The following is a 23,205-nucleotide window of genomic DNA, read 5'->3' on the forward strand; positions in this document are numbered from 1 at the left end:
GACATTCCATGATTGTACAACCCTCAAACCAAAAAAAGACAACAAAATTCACCCATTGTAAATTCTCAGATAAATTATTAAACAGTTGTAATGTGCTCTTTCCACACTGGGATTATCGGTAACTGATATTTAGATTTCATTTATCGACGACGATTGTTAATCCTGAAATTCTCCGCAAATTATCAAAAGAAAATTGTAATCAAGTCTTCCAGATCATGCGGTGGGGCAGAATGGACTGAACGGATCCTAAAAAAAACTTATACAATAACCATGAACAACACACCGCTCAATTCCCATTATAGTTATTTGCATACACAAATGTCTAAAAAATCAGAGTTTATTTTTTCTTAATATAGACTGTCCTCGCTATATCCAGGTTCATGGTTAAAATCCCCGCCCCCAATGACCTTAATAATATCATAATGGGTTAAAAGTTTATGAAATGGGCGGCACATAATTGCGTAATGCATAGAATGGAACCCAAAACATTTTGTTTCCATAAAGCTCGGGATCATAGAACTTAATTTTGTGGAAGCCATTTCTCGCAATTTGCTCCATATTTGTCGAGATTTTCACAAAATGCTCCTTCACTTTACAACCTCGTTCGTCGCAATCCATTGCACAGAATTCTGAAACTTTCTTTTTAGTAGCAGCCATGATTAGTTCGTTTTCAGTCGGAATATTTTCAAACATAAATCGACAATCAGCGAATGTTGAAGTAGGCTGAAAATTGAAAAACACGTAATCGGGCCAGTCTAATGAGAATACATGCTCGGATGCGAACTGATTGTCAACACTTTTCATTTCGTATGCATACTTTAGAAAGTTAGAAGTGTATGTTCCAATACTGACTTCTGCTTTGGCTATCATCGAGTAGTCGATTAGAGTTTCAATTAAAGATTGTCTTGTAAAGCGTGACGAGAAACAGTTCGTTTCGTTGCAAATTTTTGATGCAAGTGAGAAAACTTGCGTTGGTGTTGAACTCCTGGCAGCTTTCTAAAATGTGAACCAGGGAAACATTGAATTCTCCCAGTCCGCCTCAACCTCTTTTTGTCTTTGAAATTTGAAAAGAAAAAAAACATTTTACAACCGATTACCTAATTTGTTTTATTAAAATTTTATAAACGGCCAGTGAGAATTTTTAAAACAATAGAAAAATTCCGTCCTTAAAATACTGTCAGTTTCAACCTTACGGAGTCTCGCTGCCCTGGTTGTTTGGATAAAAAGCTCTCTAAATTCTAAGGACAAACGATGAAAGCATTATGTGCACTTTTCTGTGACGACATAAAAAATTTGACTTGCCAAAAGTATAGAAAAACAATGGATTTTGGATTATTAGGAAGCCAAAACTATACCAACTTCCAATTTCTCCAAAAGGAGAAAAATAATGGGCAACTTCATTCACGTTTTTTATACGTTTTCTTCTGTGTATATCTCTCGAAAAATGCTGGAAAAAATTAGGTAGCAATGACAGAAAAAATACTTAAAACACTGATTATGCAGATTTATTGTCTTCATTATCGATGTTTGTTGTATTTTGCAGAGATGGGGGAGGAACTAAAGGGGTTAGTCTTCGCAGTTTTTTAGGGAAAATGGGTAAATATTGTACTTTGATATTCCGGTGCTTCAAATCTAAATCTTCTTCCGCAATTTGGCCAACCATCTTGACAAGACATAGATAGTGAAAAAACAGTGCTTTCAAGAGCCAATTGAGAGGAGCAGAAATTTCATTTGTTCCCTGCTTCATCTAACCAATCGAAATTTGAGAACAAAATAGAAAAATCAATAAATAAATGGTTACTCCGCCCAATTGATTCTTGAAAATGTGTTTTTTTAGCCAATTCTTGAAAATATATTAGGCCAAAACTGCGGAAGAAGATTTAGATTTGGAAGACCGAACGCTCAGAACGCAGCACTTATATATATATATATATATATATATATATATATATATATATATATAATTTATTTATAATCAGAACATTTTCCATTCTTTTTATACTTTTTTTCTCTTGACGTAAAATCGAGTGCCATATAAATAAACAAATTTAGCAAAAACAATTATGACAAAAAATATTTACGAAGATCTTGATTATAAATGGCTTTTGACTTTTCTCTTTAAAGGAATGGCTGATATTTATCCAACAAAATTAGTATTTCAGATCTTTTTGCAAATTTGACTGATCATTGAAGAAAAGTAGAAATCATTAATTTGCTATCCGCTGTATTTTTTTTAAAAGACAATTAATTTCAAAGTAATGAAAACCATTAGGAATCAACTAAGAAATCCCATAGGTTTACAATTACCAATTCTTCTATAGAAGGGAACTAAGAACTCTTGGTATTCAATTTTTTTGCAGTTACAAAAAGAACAACAAACAGACAACAAACTAAAAATCAATTAAAACTTGCCAGAAAATGTTTGGAAGCCGTAAAGCCATACTTGGGCCCCCAAAATAAGTTCGATTGCACCTTCGTCGAACAAGGATAAGGTACTATGTGGCCGCTCTTTATTGAAAATAAGCAACATTTAGACAAAAAAGAAAATGCAAAATTGTGTGATACTTGTTTTTTTCGAAAAAAATTTATTTCCAAAGACATAAAAGCCATTAATTACAAAATGAATATTTTAATTGGTTCGTCCAATCTGCCAAAGGAAGCCTTTGAGACCTGCAATTATCCAGAACTTGTCTTACGTCTACAAAAAGAACGTCAAATATGACAAAAATAAAATATTCGTTTGCTTTTTTTGTGAAAAACCCGTGTCGAAGCCAGTAAAGTCATAACGAATTCTTAAGAAACATTAGATTTTGTGACACCAATCCCTTTTGCCACCTTCCCTTGACAAAAATAATGTCATTTTTAACCTTTAATTAACGAGGCCAGGCAACAAACAGACAATAAAAGGAACAAAATTGCGAAATTGAAATGTTTTTTTTTTTCATTTTCAAAAAAATTGTTTTCAATGTCATGAAAGCCATTACCTATCTTCGAATATCAGAACATCGGCTCATCTACTCTTCCAAGAAAAGCCAATCAAACCGGGTCATTGTACAGGAAGTTAAATACGACTAAAAGACAAAGTAAAAACGATAGTTAAAGAGTTAAAGACAAAATTAAAAATTCAATTAAATTCTCCGAGAAAGTACTGTCGGAGTGGTAAAGAACCACAATCTATATCTTTAAGGATTTAAATACTATCAATTGTGCGTTATTTTGAACGCGAAATATGTGATATATGAACTGACAGTAACGTGATAATTTGGCAAAACTAGAAAACATGAAAAATTGGCAAATACCTAAAAATTAAAAAAAAAAATTGTGAAATCTAGTAGCATCAAAGCCAGAACACAATAACTTAATGCATAAAACCAAAATAAAGACTAAATTTGAATTCAGAAAAAATAAGCACTCTTTGATTGCTGACAATAAGCTACAAATTGACCAAATTAAGAAAAAAATGGAGACAAAGTTCAATAACCTATTTTTTATTTAAAAATCAAGTATTTTAATAGTCAAAACGACCATGAGCCTTCAAGCAATCAACTAGATAAAAAAAAATCTAGCTAATTAGGAAGCCAATAAGACCCATCACTAGTGAGCTTTGAATTGAAATGTTCTGCTATTTAATTAACATAAAAAAGATCGAATTTTTAAATAAAAAACCGACTGACGACAATCCGAATTATTTTTGGATTGTAACGGTCCAAGATTGGTACAGAACTAGTCCTGCTAATTTTGGTTGTTCATTTGGAGTAATTAATTTTTGGAATGTCTTCGATATAGATATTTTGTTAGTTAAAAAATCAAAAAAATAAATGCTGCGTTTTTGATAATCAACAAATAAAGTTAGCAAAAAACGGCAAAGTTTTATTTACGGAGCACTCTCAACGGAAATTGACGTGGAAATAGCCCCTTCTCGGTCTACAAAGATTGTGCTAGTCGTGTTTGGGTGTGCACTTCCTTTAAATTTAATCAGAGTGGACTAAAGGAACTTATTTCGTGCTGTTTTTGATGAAAAGGTATGAATTTTGTGAAATATTTAGCCGGAATTTGTGACAAAAAAATTCAATGAAAATAACCGACAATATATTGTGTCTTTAAGCGTAAAATTAACAACATTTTTTTGAAAAATTTTATTGAATTTCATCAAAATTGGCGAAATTTTATTCAAAAATTCCGAAAAAAGGTGAATGAAAATAACGGAATTCACTCTCCTCGATAAGTTTAAACCTCGATATCTCCCTGTCGAAAACGAAAATCAAAAAAATCTTTTTAATTCCATATTCTTTGCTGGACAAGCTTTCTAATGATACCAGTCTCAACTCTCTAGGATGAATATATCGATCGGCCAAAATTGACTGAACAAAAAAAAACCCATTTGAGTATATAGTTCCGCCCCCCCCCCCTCAAGAGGGGTCGGAACAAAAATTAGGAAGCAGCAAAAGACAAAGTAATTTTGATGACGGAAAATGCCACAAAGTCAGCCTTTTGTTTTTCATTTTACCAAATTCCACGACTCTTCTAAGTTCAACCTGAAATGCGGCTTGGCCTTGGCTGGCTTTTATAGTAAAAAAAAACAAAAACTGTTTGACAGTTTAGTTTTTGATTGCATTACTGAAGACCGAGAATGCAATATCGGTCTTCAGTAATACAATCAAAACCTAAACTGTCAATTAGTTTTTGTTTTTACTCATATTTCTAATGTAAAGCAACCTGTACCTGAAATTGTTCCACATTATCACTGGAATCTGTAGCAATCCAAACATTTTGTTGCTGCAATTGTTGACATATATGATGGTCATAAATTTTGCATACACTTTTCATTGTCTCCTGATATAGAACTGGAGGTCTGATCACAGCTTCGTTTCCTTTGTCCGTGCTTCTGACGTGAACACCTGCGTAAGGTTGTTTCTCCTCAATGAAATTCGCCCGTATGCCAGCTTCTCTAATGCTCTCTTCAATGTCGGTCGAAAACTTGAGAGAAGGAATCATTTGGCCAAAATCTTTATCGTTAAGCCTATAAATCTTTCTAAGAACTTTCAATTACATTATTTTGTTCATCGTTGACATGGTTCTTATTTACTTGGACAGTACACTAAATGAGCTTAGCGTCCCCTTCCCGTTCGTTAATTTCAACCAATTGCTTTCTTAATTCTTTTTCTTCAAATTTTGTTTAAGAATGAAGTTTGATATCGAAAATGGGAAGTTGTTTCTAATATGTCATTTCAATACTCGCTTTGTCGTCCTGAATAATAGTAGTATATCGGCTTCAATTCAACAGACCACAGTTTTTAATGGGCAGTGTGTCATTTGGTGATTTTCAGGAGAAATTGGAATGTTTGTCATTATAAATGTAGACTAACTCAAATTAATTTTTAAAAGTCAATGTAAGTTGAGCTTCCTTTTAAGAATGCGATTGTACTAATGTATTTTTGCAACTATGTTCAAAACAACAACACTCGATAAAAATTTTCAAACAAGCACTAAGTTGCGGCAATTATGCTTTTCGTTAATTTTTGGTATAATACGTCTCGCAGAGCAAAAAATTGGCATTAGGATAGGGAGTCTTTATTTTCGAAGAGCTAACGGATAGAAGAGTTATTTCTGAAGGAAAAGCGTTCGACGACAAAAACCGCGAAATTTTAGATAGAATCACTTGTGATTTGTGCCATGATTACTTCTTACGTTTAGGGCGTTGTGTAGGTTTTTTTTATGATTTGCTCCACAATTACAGGTGTAGACTGCAATAGTGTCATTTGCGGCGTAATTGCAGATGTCGATTGAATAAATGGTGTTGGCGGCGCGGGTACTTTCAGCTTCTTATGCATCATTGGCATGCGTACTCGCTCGCAAGGCGCGAGATACATTTGAATGCACTAACGAGACGCAGCCGGTGTCGTTAGTTATGTGTCGATGCCTGATCATTTTGTCCTCCTCGATCTTTTTTGCGTCTCGTTCTTGCTTGATTATCAATTTTCGGTTTTTCTGCGTTAGTGCCAAATTTCGTCAAATCAGAGTTGCAAATGGTATCCTCTCTTTATCTAGGCTTCTTATTTATCGAAAGTTGATCATCAGTCTTTATGACGGAGGATCCCGGCGCCAACACCGCATAGAGCCTATCAAACTTTTCTTCGAGCTCTTGTTTTTCGTTTTTTTTCTGGGCCAATTTGAGGGTTAGGGAAGCTCCTGTTCTTGGTGTTGGAAGTTCGATTTCTGGGTGAGCTACAATTCGAGACTTTTTGTTAGGGTCTGTGATAGGTCTTTTGTTTGCTTCTTGACTCAATGTGTTCCTTTGCTTCTCAAACTCTACATCGCTTCTTTTGCCGTCCTCCCATCTGTCCTCTGGGATTAGTTTATCCGAGCAAACTGTTTCAATATCTAAATGATTATTTAAATTTGGTTTATATATTAATGCGTTTGGATTTGGTCAGTCAATATGTTTCTAAGGGGCGTATTAGCTTTACGTCCAAAATGTGCTTCAAAAGGTCAAATTTTAATCGTCTTTTGACGTCATATTCGTAGTTGATACATGGTTGAAATTATTGAAGCCCTTAGGTTTAAATTGTTTTGTGCCATGGTCTTAATACAAGCTAGACGGCTTTGGATTGTTTGTATTGGCCTCTCGACTAAACCAAATGCTCCGTGATCGTGAATTAGAGCTTCAATTAACTCTATATTGTTGTGGCTACAAAACGCTTTAATTTTCTGACCAATTTGAAACGTTGCTTGATCTAATCTCATTGCGCGAGGAATTCCATGCATCAAAGCGTAGTCTTGAAAGAGCCTTTAAACATTCTGTGCGTTCGCTCTATTAAATGCTTCTGCTTATGGAAATTTAATTAATCGATCTATACATGCAAGAAAAAAACCTTGATGTTTCTCATTATAAATTGCTTAGCCAGATTCTACTGGAATTTCTTCATTAGGTACTTTACATAGCTTTGAGGGTGCCCCTTTAAAAGAAGGAAAGATAGACTCTAATTTTTTTCCGATCTTTACGCAGAGGTTGCACTTGACCGTCTTTGATAGTAAATCTCTGTGCATGTACAGCCAACGTGCGTGAACGATCAAATACGCCATCCCCCACCTCCAAGGATGTGTTGCGTGAATTGCTTCGATGTATGCGTCTTTGATTGATTTTGGGGTAACGATTAGATAATCGACGCATACACACCCATTTTTCAGGAGCAAATTATTCCAGAAGCTGTGGATATACGGACTGATTTGACTACACCAATCTTTGTTCTCTGTATTGATACAATCTCTGACTTCTTTTACGATCGCGTCTTATTGGAGATCAAACTGTTATTAATATTCCAGAAAAGATCTTAGATAAAACGAAATTGAATGAATCTGCATGAAGACCGTCAGAAGATGTAGTGGTAACATGAGTCGAGTCCGTTCCTTGGGTTGAAGGAGTGGTCCGATTTGGAGGCGCATTAGATGGTCCAACATCATCCGCAAAACGAACTTTTGAGGGTGAAGTTTGCTGGATTTGAGAAAGAGTTTCGTCATCAGAGTTCGAAATCATTAAAACAGAGCAAAAAGATGCAGTGATTTGTCGAAAATTAGATATATTCGTAAGTGACTGAAATGCAGAGCAGTTAGAAGCAAAAAACGAGCTTAGAATGTGAATATACTTGTTTAGAGTCGAAGATTTAAAATTATCCGGTGTTAATATGCTAATAACAATGTCATTATTGTCAATTTCAGATATTCTCGCTTCCACGCCGCAAATTTACTGCCTGTTTTCTCATTGTTATTGAAGTTTTTTGCGTCCAATTTATATGCCGCGTTTTGCTTCACAATATAGTTTTAAGTATTTGAAAGAAAGCGTTTAGTGCTGCGATTGATAGCGTCTAAATTAGCAACTATAAATTGTTCGTCTTTAATCGATATAATAGCAGTTTGTTGCTGTAATTCGCGCGAGATATAATCTACTAAGCCCATTTTGGAACCAGGAAGATGATCTATTGAGAAATTGAAGGGAAGCAGATGATTGACCCTTTGGGTTAGACCACTATTGTTTGACTTATTCGCTCTATTTTCTCGCATTATGGCAAAAAAGCTGGATGATCCGTGATAAGAGTAAAAGGTTCGCCGTAGAGATAATACTTAAGGTGCTCAATTGACCAGACTACAACCAATCATTCGAGTTTTTTTGCTATATCATTGCTCATCTCAGTTGGGGAAACGCCAGGCCATTGATACCGTGTGCCAAACATCAGGTGTACGCTGTTCGAGTGCGCAGCCAAGACTTTTTCTCGAAGCATCACATTTAATTCCTATTTCTAAAGTGGGATTAGTACGCTTATTTTCTGTTTCTTTGGCAATTTTTTTTTAATTAGATTGAAATGTTTCTCAAGTTCAGCAGTCCTAATATATTTCGTGTTTTTTTAGTAGAGGTCGAAGAGGATGACAAAATTGTGATAAATTGGGTATAAATTTACCCCAAATGATAAAGGAGCCGATAAACGATCTTAGCTTTTTAAATTAGTTGGTGAAGTGAGTTGTTGAATTGCGGCCGTTTTAGTTGCTAATGCAGTTATTCTTGATGGTGTTATTTGATGTCCAAGCCATTCGATTTGATCTCTTGCGAAGTTACAGTTTGCTAGATAGCTTCCTAGATTTTCTTTGTCTCAGTTTATCAGAACTTTACTGACAAGATGTGAAAGATCTTCAACGTGTCCTCCACTTAATATTGAAATATCATCTAAGAAGCAGAAACTGTTGGTATGGCTGATTAGAATGCAGTAAAGAGCTTTCTGAAATTCGGCCGGCATTTCAATTCAATCATAGAAGTCTGTTTTGAAGAAGTAAGTTCCAGTCAAATCACCGCTTACTAGATTGAAATTACAACAGCGGGTCGTATCAGCATGCAAATTTAGTTGGCTGTATTTGTATTGCAATTCCATTGTAGTAAAGTAGGCGGTTTCTTGCGGCTCGATTGACAGTGTCTGGGAAAATGTTTCAATTAGCGAATCAACGTTTGGCGTTTGGTATTTGATTTGTGAATTGATTTGTTTAAAATTTTTGAGCCTAGGGTGATTTTGATTCATTTATTTTTTTTGCGTTGATTACAAATAGTGGAAGGAAGAATTGATCAGTGCATTTCGACAACTTTTCATTATGTCCTTCATTTAATAGTTTTTCAAGTTTTTTCAATTTTAACTTTTGTTTGTAGGTGAGTTGGTACTTTTCTTCCTTTTTGATGAGTTACCTGGTAGTTTCTCTGAAATTTTGAAATTACTGTGTATTGTTATGTTTTGTCAATTCGTTTTGTTATTGCGGGAAATTCTTTTGCTATTGACTGTTTTATGTTGCATGGGGGTTCGATTTTTTTAACTTCGAATTTAGGGCCAGGTTTTTTTGTCATCATTACTCCTAGTGGATCAAAAAAACCTCGTCCTAGGATTGGCTGGAAGACGCCAGCAAAAACAGTTCTTTTTGCTTTGATATCTGCCAACCGTTAAGTTTAATAGCTGTTTTCAATATTCCAAAATTTCGACAGTATCGTTTGAGAAGGGTTTAAGTTTAATTGGTTTTTTCTCTGGCCATTTGGCTTGAGTTCAATTAGGCATTAGCAAGTGACAAATTAACGATTGTACATCAGCTGCCGGAATCGAGTAGCAAATTGCAACCTGTGTTGCCGATCATTACATTCATGTTTTGCGGTGCGATGGTCGTAGTAATATATTGATCTATCATTGCGACGTAATTATCATCCGATTTATCACATTTTGATTGGTATTGATCATTGTATTTAATGCAGTTTACATTTTGATTACCAGATTGATCTGTGGTTTTTTGTGGAATTTTCAACGTTATTTATGCGTTTATTTTAATGTGTGTTTTTGTGAATGTTTGTTTATTCCGACATTCCTTTCCTAATTGGTGTAGAAGTCCACAGTGGTTACATTTCTAACCCAAAGCGGGGAAACTTGACACTGTGTTGATGTCCAGTTTTGTCTACCATTTCGGCAAAAACCATTTGCTTCGCGATTGAAATTATTTCTGTTGATTTGTTGTGTACTGGTATTCGCTCCGCAAATCGAGTGCACTGTTGTATGGCAATTACTTCGTTGCTGGAAGAGGAAATCCACTGTTGGTTCTGATGGCCCATTTCCAAGTTGACAGCGAAGCTAATTTGTCGTTCAGGTTCAACTGTGTCTATCAAAAGTTCGCAAAGTATATCGTCCTCTAGCATGTTTTTGATAAAAATATCTCGAATGATAGCCTCCTAGCGGTTTTCAAAAGCTTAATTTTCTGGAATTTCCTTAAGAATACTTTAAAATTGTTCCACTGTCTCCCTTTTCTTTTGTATTTTTGAAAACAAAACATGGCGATCGAAAATAATATTACAAGGGCGAATGAAGGCATTTTCTAGAATTTTCCGCAATTTCAATTGTCGTAATATTGTTGTCATGAGGAAACGTCTTCGTAAGGAGACGACAGCCCTCAGTTCCGATGCTGAGATAAAGAAGGGAGACGTCCACGATTTTTTGCCGCAAAGCATGCCTGCCTCAGTTTTTTTTTGACACATGAGATACCATTGGAGTTTGAGTTGTTTGTTTCGAATTTGTCGTTCTCGTTCCGTCTGTTCTGTAGCATTCTCAGTTGGGGCTTCGTACTTGCGCTCGGGTGGTAGTTTAACGCGAGTTGATTTCGGCTCGAGTAGGGTATCGAGGGTTATGTTTTCTCTAGCAATGATAGCCAACTTGACCTGAGTTCTCCATTTCTCCCATCTTATTGGTGGATCCCTTGTCGCCCTTTCTGAAAAAGGTTTGATAGACAAAGGTGTCTGTCGATATTCGCGAGCTGACCGCGCCATGTCCTACAGAAACTTTTCTACAGGATTTTGTTGAATCGCTGGCGAAATTCGGATTTTGGTTGCACCAAAAAGATGTTTGTTTTTGCGGTGCAAAGTCACGCTTAATTTTGTTCCATTGAGTTATTTCAGTTCAGTGACATCTTTTTGAGTTGTGTTCGCTCCGCGAAAGCTAGTTTAAATTTGTAATGTTGATTCGCTTAGCCAAATACTTAAATTTCAAAGTTGATTGTTTGAGCGTATTAGCTGAGCAGAAACAAATGGAAAAGAGATTCATCTTAAAATTGAATTGATTTGAAGAAGAATGAAATTAGATTTGGAACAAGAATTTGATCAGCCCAATGTTCATTCAATTTAAAGATTTCAACAGGCTCAATTAGGAAAATTGCGGTAAGCCACAGGAAACAGACAACGTGCACAGACATAAGATCAAAAGATTATATAAACAAATTTAATGAAATGTGAACACCTAAAACTGATTTTGAAATGAAATGAAATGAAATGAAGTTGAAATAAACTGAAAATGAACTAAGTTAGAAATTAGGGAATTCTAAAAAATTAGCGCCACGAATGAATTGTACAGTTTTTTCATGTAAATCACAGAACTCTCAATCATCCATTTTATCGGTCAATAGTCTATTCATCCCAGTTTGTATCTGTCCTTCTGGGAAGATATAATAACCCATTCACACAAAATTTGATAATAATACTCTGACATAAACAACACATAGGTGCTTTTCACAACGCGTTGTGACGTCTTGGTGCGTTTTAAGCATAGTTTGCTTAAAACGCGTTGTGAAAAGAACCTATGTGTTGTTTGTATGTCACAGTAACCTAGGTTTTATGTCACAGTAAGAAAATTTCACCGCGCTAAAACGATCAAAATTCTTCTACTCATTTTATAAACGTAGCATGTAGTATTTGATTTGGTACACTCAAATAAAACTGCATTGAACTATAAACTTTACATCAAGGAAAACATTACTTAAGCTCATTATAATTCATATCTCCCTCGTACAATATTAAAGGATTCTGATTGTCTTTTCGTCTTACTACCCCTCTTTCCTTTGTATCAAATTTGTTTTTCCATTTTATTCCAAATCATCAGTGCTTAACAAATATTATATTCATATTTCTCGTTTTGGCCCACCGGGTCTTTGCATTGGATTTTTATTCCAATCTATCCTCCATTTTCAACATTACAGCACCTTAGACAACTTTTCCTAACGCTTGATTCAATTACCGGTTGGATCAAAACCTTTTGTTGGCTTTTTCATGAGCTTTTGTAGGAGTTTTTTTTATAGTTCTTGGCACCCGAATTGCTAGTGGCTGGAATCGCGTGTGCCAGCTGCCTTATTTGCAGTCGTTTCTCCTATTTTCGTATTCTCCCGTCAGGGTCACTACCTTGTAAAACAAGCTGTTTGGGTTCACCAAATTTTGCAGTTGAAAAGCCATCTCGGTGGATACTGGTTTATCATTACGCGCTTTCGTCCTCGAAGATGAAGTTTGCATCTCGTAAACATGGCTTTGCAGTCCGGGGATTTAACAGTCGGTTTCTTTGCTGTTACTTTGCGACTCTTCCATTAAATTCTTCCTGTTTCAGTTTGTGTTTATTTAGTTTGATCGATCAGTTTTTCATTACTTTGTCTAAAACCTGTTTTATTTTGTACCTGATGTGCTCTGTCAGTGGCAGCTGTTCGGTTATTGTAGTCGGGTGTTCTCACTCCAACCAATTGGATCACCAGTAGTGTGGCAGCAGAAGAAAAATGGAGCTCTGAGACTATGCGCGGAGCTGAAAGTTCACATCAATGGCAAAGCTATGGACGAGGATTATCCAATCCCAGACATGGAGACCATTTTCCACAATCTCCATCGGGTCTCTTAATTTGGAAAAATTGACTTATCAGACGCATACTATCAAATTGAGCTCGACGATGATGCAAAAGAAATATGCACAATCAACACATCGCCAGGATTGTTCAAGATGTGCAGGCTTCCTCAGGGCCTAAAGAATTCTTCATCAATCTTCCAGAATTGCAGTGAGTCAACTCTTAAAGGAATCAAGGGTGTGGTTATCTTCCAAGACGACGTCCTGGTATTTGGAACAAAAAAGAACCAATGAGAAAAACGAATGCTTGTAGTCAAGAGTCGGCTACGTGAAAAAAATTTTACCATCAATGAGAATAAACCCAACTCAAAACCAGTTTCATGCGTAAGTTTTCTTGGTTACTCTGTTTCCAAAGAAGGGATAGCACCCGATCCTAAACATGTTGAGAAAATCAAAAATGCAAAACCGCCATCAAATATGAAACAACTCGAGTCCTTTGTCGGCTTAGGAAATTTTCATGGTTGAATGATACCGGATTTTGCTACAAAAATGCTACCCCTAAAGAAAATTCGGAGAGAGGAATTCAGATGGGAAAAGGAAGAGCAAAATGCTTTTGAAAACATCAAAAACGAGTTATGTGCTAACCCTCTTGTACAGCCTTACAGCTTGACGAAGGAAGCAACCGTGACAACAGACGCCTCAGAGAAAGCTCAAGGCGGGGTACTCTAACAAAAAGGACATCCTGTGATCTACGTCTCGAGGAAGTTGTCACAAGCCGAACAAAATTACTCCAATATTGAGCGAGAGGCACTTGCAATCGTCTTTGTGGTCCCAAGATTGAAACCATTCCAACTCGGAAAAAGGCTCACTCTACAGACTGACCACAAACCTCTCAAATATCTTTTCGCCCCAGATGAAGAAACTCCGAAAACAGCATCAGCAATTACGAGATGGGCGGTAGCGCTGATGGGATTTGACTTCGAACTGAAATATACACCCGGAGAACAGATCCCCACGCTGATGCTTTGAGCGGACTAGACGTTGACGACGACGATGACAATGATCGAGTCTGTTTTGCTCTTGACAATATCTACTCCGTCCAATCCGACCTGGTAACCCAGTCAGACATCAGAACTGAGCTGGGATCGAATCAACTTTTTCAAGATGTCATCAGACGAATAAAAAGCGGCATATGGAAACAGTGCTTAGAAGCAGAGAAAGAATTCGAACAACAGAAAGACGCCTTGACAATTCACAATGGAATTATCTTTCGAGGAGCTGTGCCTTTCTTTCCACTCAAAATAAGACCAATTGTGATGGCCAAAGCTCATGAGAGTCACCAAGGCAAAAAAGAAACTGAAACAGCAGTTTGAATGATGGCTTGGTGGCCCGGCATCAGTCAAGATGTTTTTCGATATGTTAGTAAATGTAAGGAATGCCAAGAAAACAGGCCTAGCCTGGGGAAAACAGTATCTACTTGGCCGGAAGCTGAAGTTTGGGAAAGACTCCACATGGACTAGGGCTACGTTAAGGATCAAGGTAAAGTCTTAGTGATACTAGACGCGGGATCAGGTTGGATAGAATCCTTCCCTGCGGGAAATAGAACCTCAGAAACAGTGAAAGTGCACTTGAGTCAAATCTTTGCAAGATTTGGGATACCAAGAATATAAGTATCAGACAATGGTCCTGAAATTGTGAGCAGTAACTAAAGCAATGGTGTGAATGACTGGGGATTAAAAAGATGGAAACTCCCATCTACCATCAAAGAGCAAATGGGGTTGCTAAACGAGCAGTCCAAACAGTAAAACGGGCAATTCAAGCCTGGAGTCCAAATCTGAATGTGTCATTTGGCGCTTTCCTACAGCGGGCTTTGATGACACATCGGAACACTTCCACGACGCGGGGCAAAACTCCTGTTGAACTGTTACTGGGACGCAAAGTACGACTTCCAGCAGTCACTGATTTTGATCTGTGTGAACGAGTCCTCTTCAAACCGACGAATAGTTCACCAACGGTTCTAGCTACTTTCATTATCCGTAAAAGAATGAACACTTCGTTCATTCAGCCGGAGAATTCAAACAAGTCAGTGCTTGTTAGTGACAACCAAATTGCACGGCTAGAACATAACAAAATCAAGACTGAATCTACTGACTCACAGTCTGAGAGCAGTAGGGACGACATAGACATGGCATCACCCAACTCTACTGAAGAAACCTCAGTAGTTGAAGGGGAACAACCTTCAGTGGCCACGAGAACCTCAAGCAGAAATGAAAAACAACCAGAAAGATTTGGAAAAGCTATTCCTACAAACTTGCTTAAAAAGGAGGGAGGATTTGGTATATCGAGAAGTGACGAACTTAGCAACTTAAGTTAAAACTTCGATATATAAAGAAAACTTTCTTACCTGATGTTTGGTGGAGTAAAATTGAATAATCGCTTCTAATTTGAACCGAATCGTCGATTCAAAATTATTCATACCTCAAGTTTATCATTGTACATAAACCATAAATTTATGTGATAGATTCGACCTTCCCACCACCAGATATGATCAGAAACCAACTCTCCGATCCTCCTACTAGATAGAAATGACATAGGGTAAGGAGAACAATGTGTTAAGTGCAAAAAACTGCACTAGTAATTGCCATATACGGCAAGGGGAAAAACTTGTTCACAACTATGGTGTAAATTATCCCATATCAGTTTATCTATATCTGGACGAATCTGTAAATTTTCATACTGATACGGACTATAAATACCTGTGAAATTTTGTACAATTAGGCCGTTTTGAATTCAATTATTAAAATATTAAAATTCTTGTTACTCGTGCTCGAGACCACGACATTTTTACCATTTGAATCAATTGTTTGGTATATGTGTCTCAAAAAACATATTGCTGTTGGTCAGCTGAAAATTAATCCACAGATACCACCACTATTTAATTTCGAGAGTTAGATATCGACAATAAAACGGGCAATTCAAGCCTGGAGTCCAAATCTGAATGTGTCATTTGGCGCTTTCCTACAGCGGTCTTTGATGACACATCGGAACACTTCCACGACGCGGGGCAAAACTCCTGTTGAACTGTTACTGGGACGCAAAGTACGACTTCCAGCAGTCACTGATTTTGATCTGTTTGAACGAGTCCTCTTCAAACCGACGAATAGTTCACCAACGGTTCTAGCTACTTTCATTATCCGTAAAAGAATGAACACTTCGTTCATTCAGCCGGAGAATTCAAACAAGTCAGTGCTTGTTAGTGACAACCAAAATGCACGGCTAGAACCTAACAAAATCAAGACTGAATCTACTGACTCACAGTCTGAGAGCAGTAGGGACGACATAGACATGGCATCACCCAACTCTACTGAAGAAACCTCAGTAGTTGAAGGGGAACAACCTTCAGTGGCCACGAGAACCTCAAGCAGAAATGAAAAACAACCAGAAAGATTTGGAGAAGCTATTCCTACAAACTTGCCTAAAAAGGAGGGAGGATGTGGTATATCGAGAAGTGACGAACTTAGCAGCTTAAGTTTAAACTTCGATATATAAGGAAAACTTTCTTACCTGATGTTTGGTGGAGTAAAATTGAATAATCGCTTCTAATTTGAACCGAATCGTTGATTCAAAATTATTCATACCTCAAGTTTATCATTGTACATAAACCACGTGATAGATTCGACCTTCCCACCACCAGATATGATCAGAAACCAACTCTCCGATCCTCCTACTAGATAGAAATGACATGTTCTCAGGTAAGGAGAACAATGTGTTAAGTGCAAAAAACTGCAGTAGTACCTGCCATATACGGCAAGGGGAAAAACTTGTTCACAACTATGGTGTAAATTATCCCATATCAGTTTATCTCTATCTAGACGGATCTGTAAATTTTCATACTGATACGGACTATAAATACCTGTGAAATTTTGTACAATTAGGCCGTTTTGAATTCAATTATTAAAATATTAAAATTCTTGTTACTCGTGCTCGAGACCACGACATTTTTACCATTTGAATCAATTGTTTGGTATATGTGTTTCAAAAAACATATTGCTGTTGGTCAGCTGAAAATTAATCCACAGATACCACCACTATTTAATTTCGAGAGTTAGATATCGACTTGGATACTTCCCAAAAAAGAGCTGTAGCTCTTCATTAGGTTTAATGCTTTTTTCGTTTTTCTTTAAACCGATTTTACTATGAATTCATTTAAATTTCTACCTGCGCGTACAATAGTGGTGCGTTGATTATATTCGACGTTCAAGATGGTGCTCGTGGTTTTTTCAAAACTTGGGTCCTTGATCTTTCTGGGATATAAATTGTTCATCCATCCAGAGGCAGTATTCGACAGACAAGAGGTATTTTGCTTATTTCTATTTAAACATGTCAATACTTTTTTAAGGGCAATTTTGTCCTCAGGATATTCTCATACAAATCCATTTTATTGGCTGCTATGAATCGGGCAGCTAAGAAATTTAGATGCGCTCTCAATTTGTCTAACATGACCCGTTGGGTGATTGTCATGGTTATGTTGACCTCCCTCAAAATTCCCTTAAATTTCCAATTCTACGTTTTTCTGGAAATGAGCTCAATTTTTAGTCCGCTTACTTTTGAATTTGGTTACATATTTCCGAACTGTAAATGCTAACTGTTGCTTAATTTTCTGACTCTCCCTCTGGGTTTTGAGCTACTTCGTGTATGACTTCAATAACATTCAATTTCCGGCATTTTAAAGTAACTGATCGCAAATCTCCATTGCTCTATTTGATTTGATTCATTAACTAATTTTGTCCATTAAGTTGTTCGGGAAATTTTCAAAAGACCGATTTGATCCCGTTTTGTTCAGTTCTGCAGCAGTACTTTTCACAATGTGCTTAAAAGCTGTATTAAACGTAAAACGCACCTCTCTTTTTTGATTGGTCTAACCGATCGGAATCGTTTTTTGTTGACTCCTCTTTGCCCATTGCATGTCAACCGATGGGAGATTATGTTTCCTTCTAGTGAACACCCACCGCACGAATACTTGTATTCTAACAACTTTGTGCATACAGATTCTACTGTCGTTGTATTTCCATTGGATTAGTTCTTCTACCCAACGTGTTGGTCAGAAAATACTTCTTGCTCTATTTGATTTGAATGCAGATAGTCGTGCTTTGTGGGCAGTCTAAGTAGTGAAAGTTCATTGCACTTCGTAATTTCCAAATTGTTCTGATGCCTACGTCACTGGTAACTGTCTGGTCAGTATATAAACTAGGCTGCTTTTTAAAATCTGGATGCAAATGCTACTGGTTGTTGCGCAATGGGTGTCTTATCCCCGTAATCATTTTTGTTCGGGTTGAAATGCTTAATTTCGAATCGTTAATTGTTTCGATTTAATTATAAACGCTTTTTCACGTTCCTTTCACTATTTACGTTTCTTCGTGATAATGTCCTTAAAGTGTGCGTTGGTTTCAGAGGGTTTCGGAATACGTTTTGCAAAACTTATAACCGATCCGATTTATAACTTATAACCGGACTTGTTTTGCAAAACTTATAACCGATCCGATTTATAACTTATAACCGAACTTGTTTTGCAAAACTTATAACCGAACTTATATCCGATTTTTTGTGGGGCTAAATTGGGAACCGTTTCAGTCTTTGAAACTTTTTGAAGAACTTCGCTGGATTTAATTATATGGCCTAGGCACTCTATTTGTGACTTCAATGGTTCGTAATCTTCTAGCTTTAGGGAAATATTCGCATCACCAAATCTTTGAACTATTTTATCAACTATAGCAACGCGGTCTATTTAAGATTGAAATTATTGTATCAATCAACATGTTATCAACTACAGGGACTACAGGGAAATCTTGAAAAAAGGACACTTTTAATCTCTGAAACTCAGTCGGTGATCTAGTTAAGCCAAGAAAAACTTTGTCTAAGACTGATTTTTCTTACTCATTTTCCTCCAACAATGGAAAAAATTACACTATTCGCTTGATTCCTGGCCCAATGGTAGTTTTTATCTGTTGTTGTTTGTTATCCGGGCTTATTTTATTGTTGTTCTTGTTGTTTTTGTTGTTGTTTTCGTTGTTTGTTGTTGTTGTTGATTGTCGTCATTGTTGTTGTCGTTGTGGATTTTCTGGTTGTCCTGAGGGGATTTTTTCCTGTTGTTGAATTAGAATTTTGACCACTGATCTTGGCACAGGTGGCAACCACATGCCGGCTGTAAAGAGCACACGTTGCGCTCTGAGAAGTTGTTTTGACAACTTTTCAAAAGTTTTATAATTTGGCTCTTCAGACCAATCGGATTCAAGAAATCCACTTCATTTCCAATAAGATTGACAATCCGGCCCATTCGATAGAAAAACTCATGTCGGACTTTTCTGGTTCCGGCCTCTTTGAAGTTAAAGAATAGATTCTTTCTCTTTTCTGAGGCACGCGGATTGGGAATGGGGCACGAGTAGAAATTTTGCTCCAATAAACTAAAAAAGAAGTAGGCTGATCAATTGCAGATAAATAGAGAGAGGCAGTAAATCCACTCGTAACAGATGTCAGTACTCTCTTTTGAAACCCCTTTAGCTTCTGCAAGTCCAGTTGAGACACGTGAATGATCTGGACTCCATACGTCAAAATCGGCAGTAGCATCAAGTTGAGACACATCTTGACTTTCTCTTTCAATTTGTTCGACAGATTTATTCTCAAAACAAAAAAAGTAATTTGTTGGTCTTTTTTAGTCGACTTGTTGGTGTTTTTTAATCGACTTGTTGGTCTCTTTTAATCTATACCCAGTTTCTGCCTGGCCTCCGGCATGTTGGAAACTGGGTATACTCCAATTAATGACTAAATGAGAACAATTATTTGGGGCCAGCTCCAACTTATTTTCTTTCACCCATCGTGTAACTTGTTCCAGGTCAGATTTAATCTCTGACTCAAGATTTGGCCAAGAGTTTGAAATCATCCGCAGACAGAAAAAGATCACCGAAATGGACGACAACTGAAAGATCATTCACGAAAATGCAGAAAAGTAGCGTCCCCAAGAGAGAACCTTGGGGAACACCACTGCTTATGTCCAACATCTTGGAGGTCATTGTCTACTATCACAAACTGCTTGCGTCCATCCAGGTACTTCGCCAACACTTCCAACAGACAACCTCCGACACCAATATCATCTACTTTCTTCATCAGCCCAAAATGAGGATCCTTATCGAAGGCCTTTGAGAAATCGGTGTAAAAAGCCTCAATTTGCTCATTTCAGTTATCATCTAATGCTTGATAGATTTTCTGTAGAAAACCAAGCATGTTGGTTGCAATAGATCTCATTTTCACAAAGCCATGTTGACAAGATGAGAAGTGCTAACTTGACAAGTTGACAAGTGCTGTTACCATTTTCCTGATTCTCTGTAGAATTCAAAAATTCATCTATTTTGAGCATTTTCGGCTGACTCTTTTTTATTGTTTATTAAATTTTGTTTTACTCCAGTTCAATCTTTACAAATGTATCGCGTCTGACAGTTGTGTGTTGAGTAATTACTGCAAACCGATCATCAGCACTGCTTCGTGTTTTTTCGATTTTTTCTTGTAGAATAAGCAGAACTAGTCCGTCTTTTTGTTGGTTTATTTTTATTGGATAAATTTTCTTTAACAGTTTTAACTGAACTTATTCGATTAATGAGTTTTTTATGTCGAAACAAAATAGACGTTTTGTTCATCTTTTTCCAATTTTTCTTGTATGTATTCTCCATTGGGCCCTAATTAATTTGCTATATTTGTGTCAGATTCGTATAGTTCTTCTGAATAAGCTATCAAGGATCTGTGATACATCACTTCCCAACACTGCTGACCTAACGAAAACCACCCTGATGTTAGTTTGAGTGATCAAACCATTGGACTGCCTTTTTTGGTAAGTAGCCAAGAATTTCATTTTTTTCACTAAATTCTGTGAATTGTTCATATTTTATCTTCGGATTTCTCAATTGTACGCTTGTGCCAATCATTTGTTTTAGTTATGTTCTATGATCAGAATTTTTATGGGTGAATCTGTCGTCTTTCTATCCATCGTTCCCAGGAGATCAGAGGATCCGTTGTATATTCCAGACAAATTGGTCTCAGACCTAATGGGTTATTTAGTTCCTCCTTTCTATTGGCAGATCCTGCCGACTTGATACACATTAAGATGACTAACAAACAAAGTGCTTTGAACTACAAACCATACAACAATGAAAAAGGTAACATAAAGTCACTATAATTCAATAGCTGGACAGTTGTCGTAATGTATGTCGAATTTATCCAAAAATCACATTTTTGATATTTTTCGAGCATTTTCTGTTTGTGCTCCACTCCTCGATTTTTTACCCGGGCTGGGCCTCAACTGCCAAGGAATTACAACTTCATCGATTTAGGATGCAATAACTTTCGAATTGAAATTGCCTGCTCGTCATATATAAGGATGCCATTGTTTATTATTGATAACAGCATTGCAGTAGGGGACTGATGAAGCAACAGCTTATGAAAACAATATCTTACTCTGGCTGGTCCTCACATCACCAAAAAAGACAAATTCAACAAAACCGATAATAAGGTATGCTTCTTATATAAATTACAGACAAAGCCTACAAAAATCGACCTCGAACTGTGCGCAGGACAAAATGGGCAATTTTAAATGTCTGATAATTAACGCATACATCGATGTGGTATTGTGTCAACATGCACCAATTTTGCCATTGTTGTCATCAGGGGAATAATTGACACTGCGTTAATGGTCGGACAATTAAAAAGCACGGGTGTGTTTCTGAGTACATTGAGGGACTCCCTATTTTTTACTGAAGCCTGCCTTAATCGTTATTCTTAACTAGTCAAAGTTTGTCCAATAACTAGCCAAAGCCAAAATCATTAACCTGTTAAAACCTCTTCGTTAACAAGCCATTGGGTGAAATAGTTTTTTCATAGCCCGACCGTTAAAAAGCGAAAAGATATGCATTGTTCAGTTTTTGTTAAAACAATTATGCCGTACTGAGGGCCTTCAAAAAAGAAACTATTATTTCAAAAAGTTGAAACTCAAAAAATTTTTGATGTAACATTTCAAGATCAAACAGTTGGAGAGAACAAGTGACCTCTTCCCCTCTTCGAAATGAAGAGTCTACCAAAATTTGACGTAATTGACGCCAAATTGAACTATTGTTGAGAACTTTTGATCTCATAATGCAAATAATAATTTTCTATAGTTAACCTTACTGTCTTAAGTAACCATGTCGATTAATTGAGTTTAACCACATTGAAAAATTTCGAGATCTTATTAGTATACTCATCATGCATAAAAAATTGATACGAAAAATGATTCCTTGAACATATGCTTCAATAGGACTCCCACGTACCACGCTTGAGCATCTTCAACACAATACTGAAGTTGTTTCTTAACCGTCGGTGGAATATGACGCAATCCAAATCTGAACAAATGCGGAGGACGTTTCTTCCCGTCCAGAAATGGGATCCGTTTCACTCTATACGCAGTCGGACATTGTTGAAGAGATGTGAAATAGTAGTTGATGTTCCCTCTGTCGTATGAGAATACTGAGTCGTCTATAAGACATGTTTGGTTTCTTTGAATTGCCAGCGAAATGCATTCACATATTCGGTGCATCATGCTCCCAAATCCAACCGGATATTCGTTCAGGTCGTCTCTCACGTAATACACTTCACGGCCACGGTCACATGTTTTCCCTATTGAAAGTAGAACTCAACACTTGCAAGAGGGTTCAGTTTCGAACCCAGAGATTGGGGAATTTTTATTGTGTAAGATCTGATAAGATGCTTACGGAGAGTTTCTATCTTGTAAGAACTTGTAAGGTTTTAAACGATAAAAATTCTGATAAAATAATTTTTTTCGGGTCATATATGATAAGATGATTAACTAGCATCATTAAAAAAAAACAATTAATCAGATCTTACACAATAAACATTCTGATAAGCAAAATTTTCATCCTTAAGATCTGCTAAGATGCTTACCAAAATTTTCAATCTCATAAGAATCTTACATAACAACTTATTAGATGAACATTCCCTCTTACAAAAATTGACATCTTGCAAGAGTTTGCTAGGTTTCGTAAGAAGTTTTAATATACCTGTTTTTCGTATAAATATACTTACTGAAGAACCCACAGAGCACAGATAAGGGGTAAAACTGTTAAAGTAAGTTGAGACAGAAGATATGTTCTGCTTCGCAGACATTGTTTTTCTGATTTCCAGCAAAAGTGAGCTTAATTTTGTTAAACCATCTTGCAAACTCTATCTAGGAGACGTCAGTCAGTCTCCAAACTTTTTTTGCCTGCAATTTTGTTCGTTATCAGCATACTCACTTTTCATTTCACTGTCACTTGATCTTTATTATTTAATTCGTTTTTAAGACTATTGGAAAACAATTGCAGCTTTGCAGCTAAGTGCAACAATCAAGTAATTGCAGCTTGCAAAAATTGAAGCTTTAAGAAAAAAAATTGCTTCATTTAAGCGTGATTGCTTTGCTCTTGCCTGAATAATTTGTTAGAAAATGGCAGTATCAGGAGAAACCAATTGA

The 23,205-nt window shown here is 36.6% G+C and overlaps 1 protein-coding gene across 1 annotated transcript in view; it reads right to left on the reverse strand.

Annotated features, from left to right (window-relative positions):
- Positions 1-231: 231 nt before the first annotated feature.
- The window catches only part of LOC142344127 (uncharacterized), a 30,195-nt gene continuing 7,221 nt past the window's right edge, over positions 232-23,205 (reverse strand). Inside the window, exons 3-5 of the mRNA XM_075395645.1 lie at positions 22,010-22,355; positions 4,723-4,977; positions 232-996 (exon numbers count right to left, since the gene is read on the reverse strand). Of these exons, the coding sequence (XP_075251760.1) occupies positions 4,857-4,977; positions 22,010-22,355 (467 nt within the window). The 3' untranslated portion in view covers positions 232-996; positions 4,723-4,856. The remainder of the gene's footprint in view (positions 997-4,722; positions 4,978-22,009; positions 22,356-23,205) is intronic.

This window comes from Convolutriloba macropyga, chromosome 8 (genome assembly GCF_964194025.1).
Source record: "Convolutriloba macropyga chromosome 8, txConMacr16.3, whole genome shotgun sequence".
Classification (NCBI taxonomy): Eukaryota; Metazoa; Xenacoelomorpha; order Acoela; family Convolutidae; genus Convolutriloba; species Convolutriloba macropyga.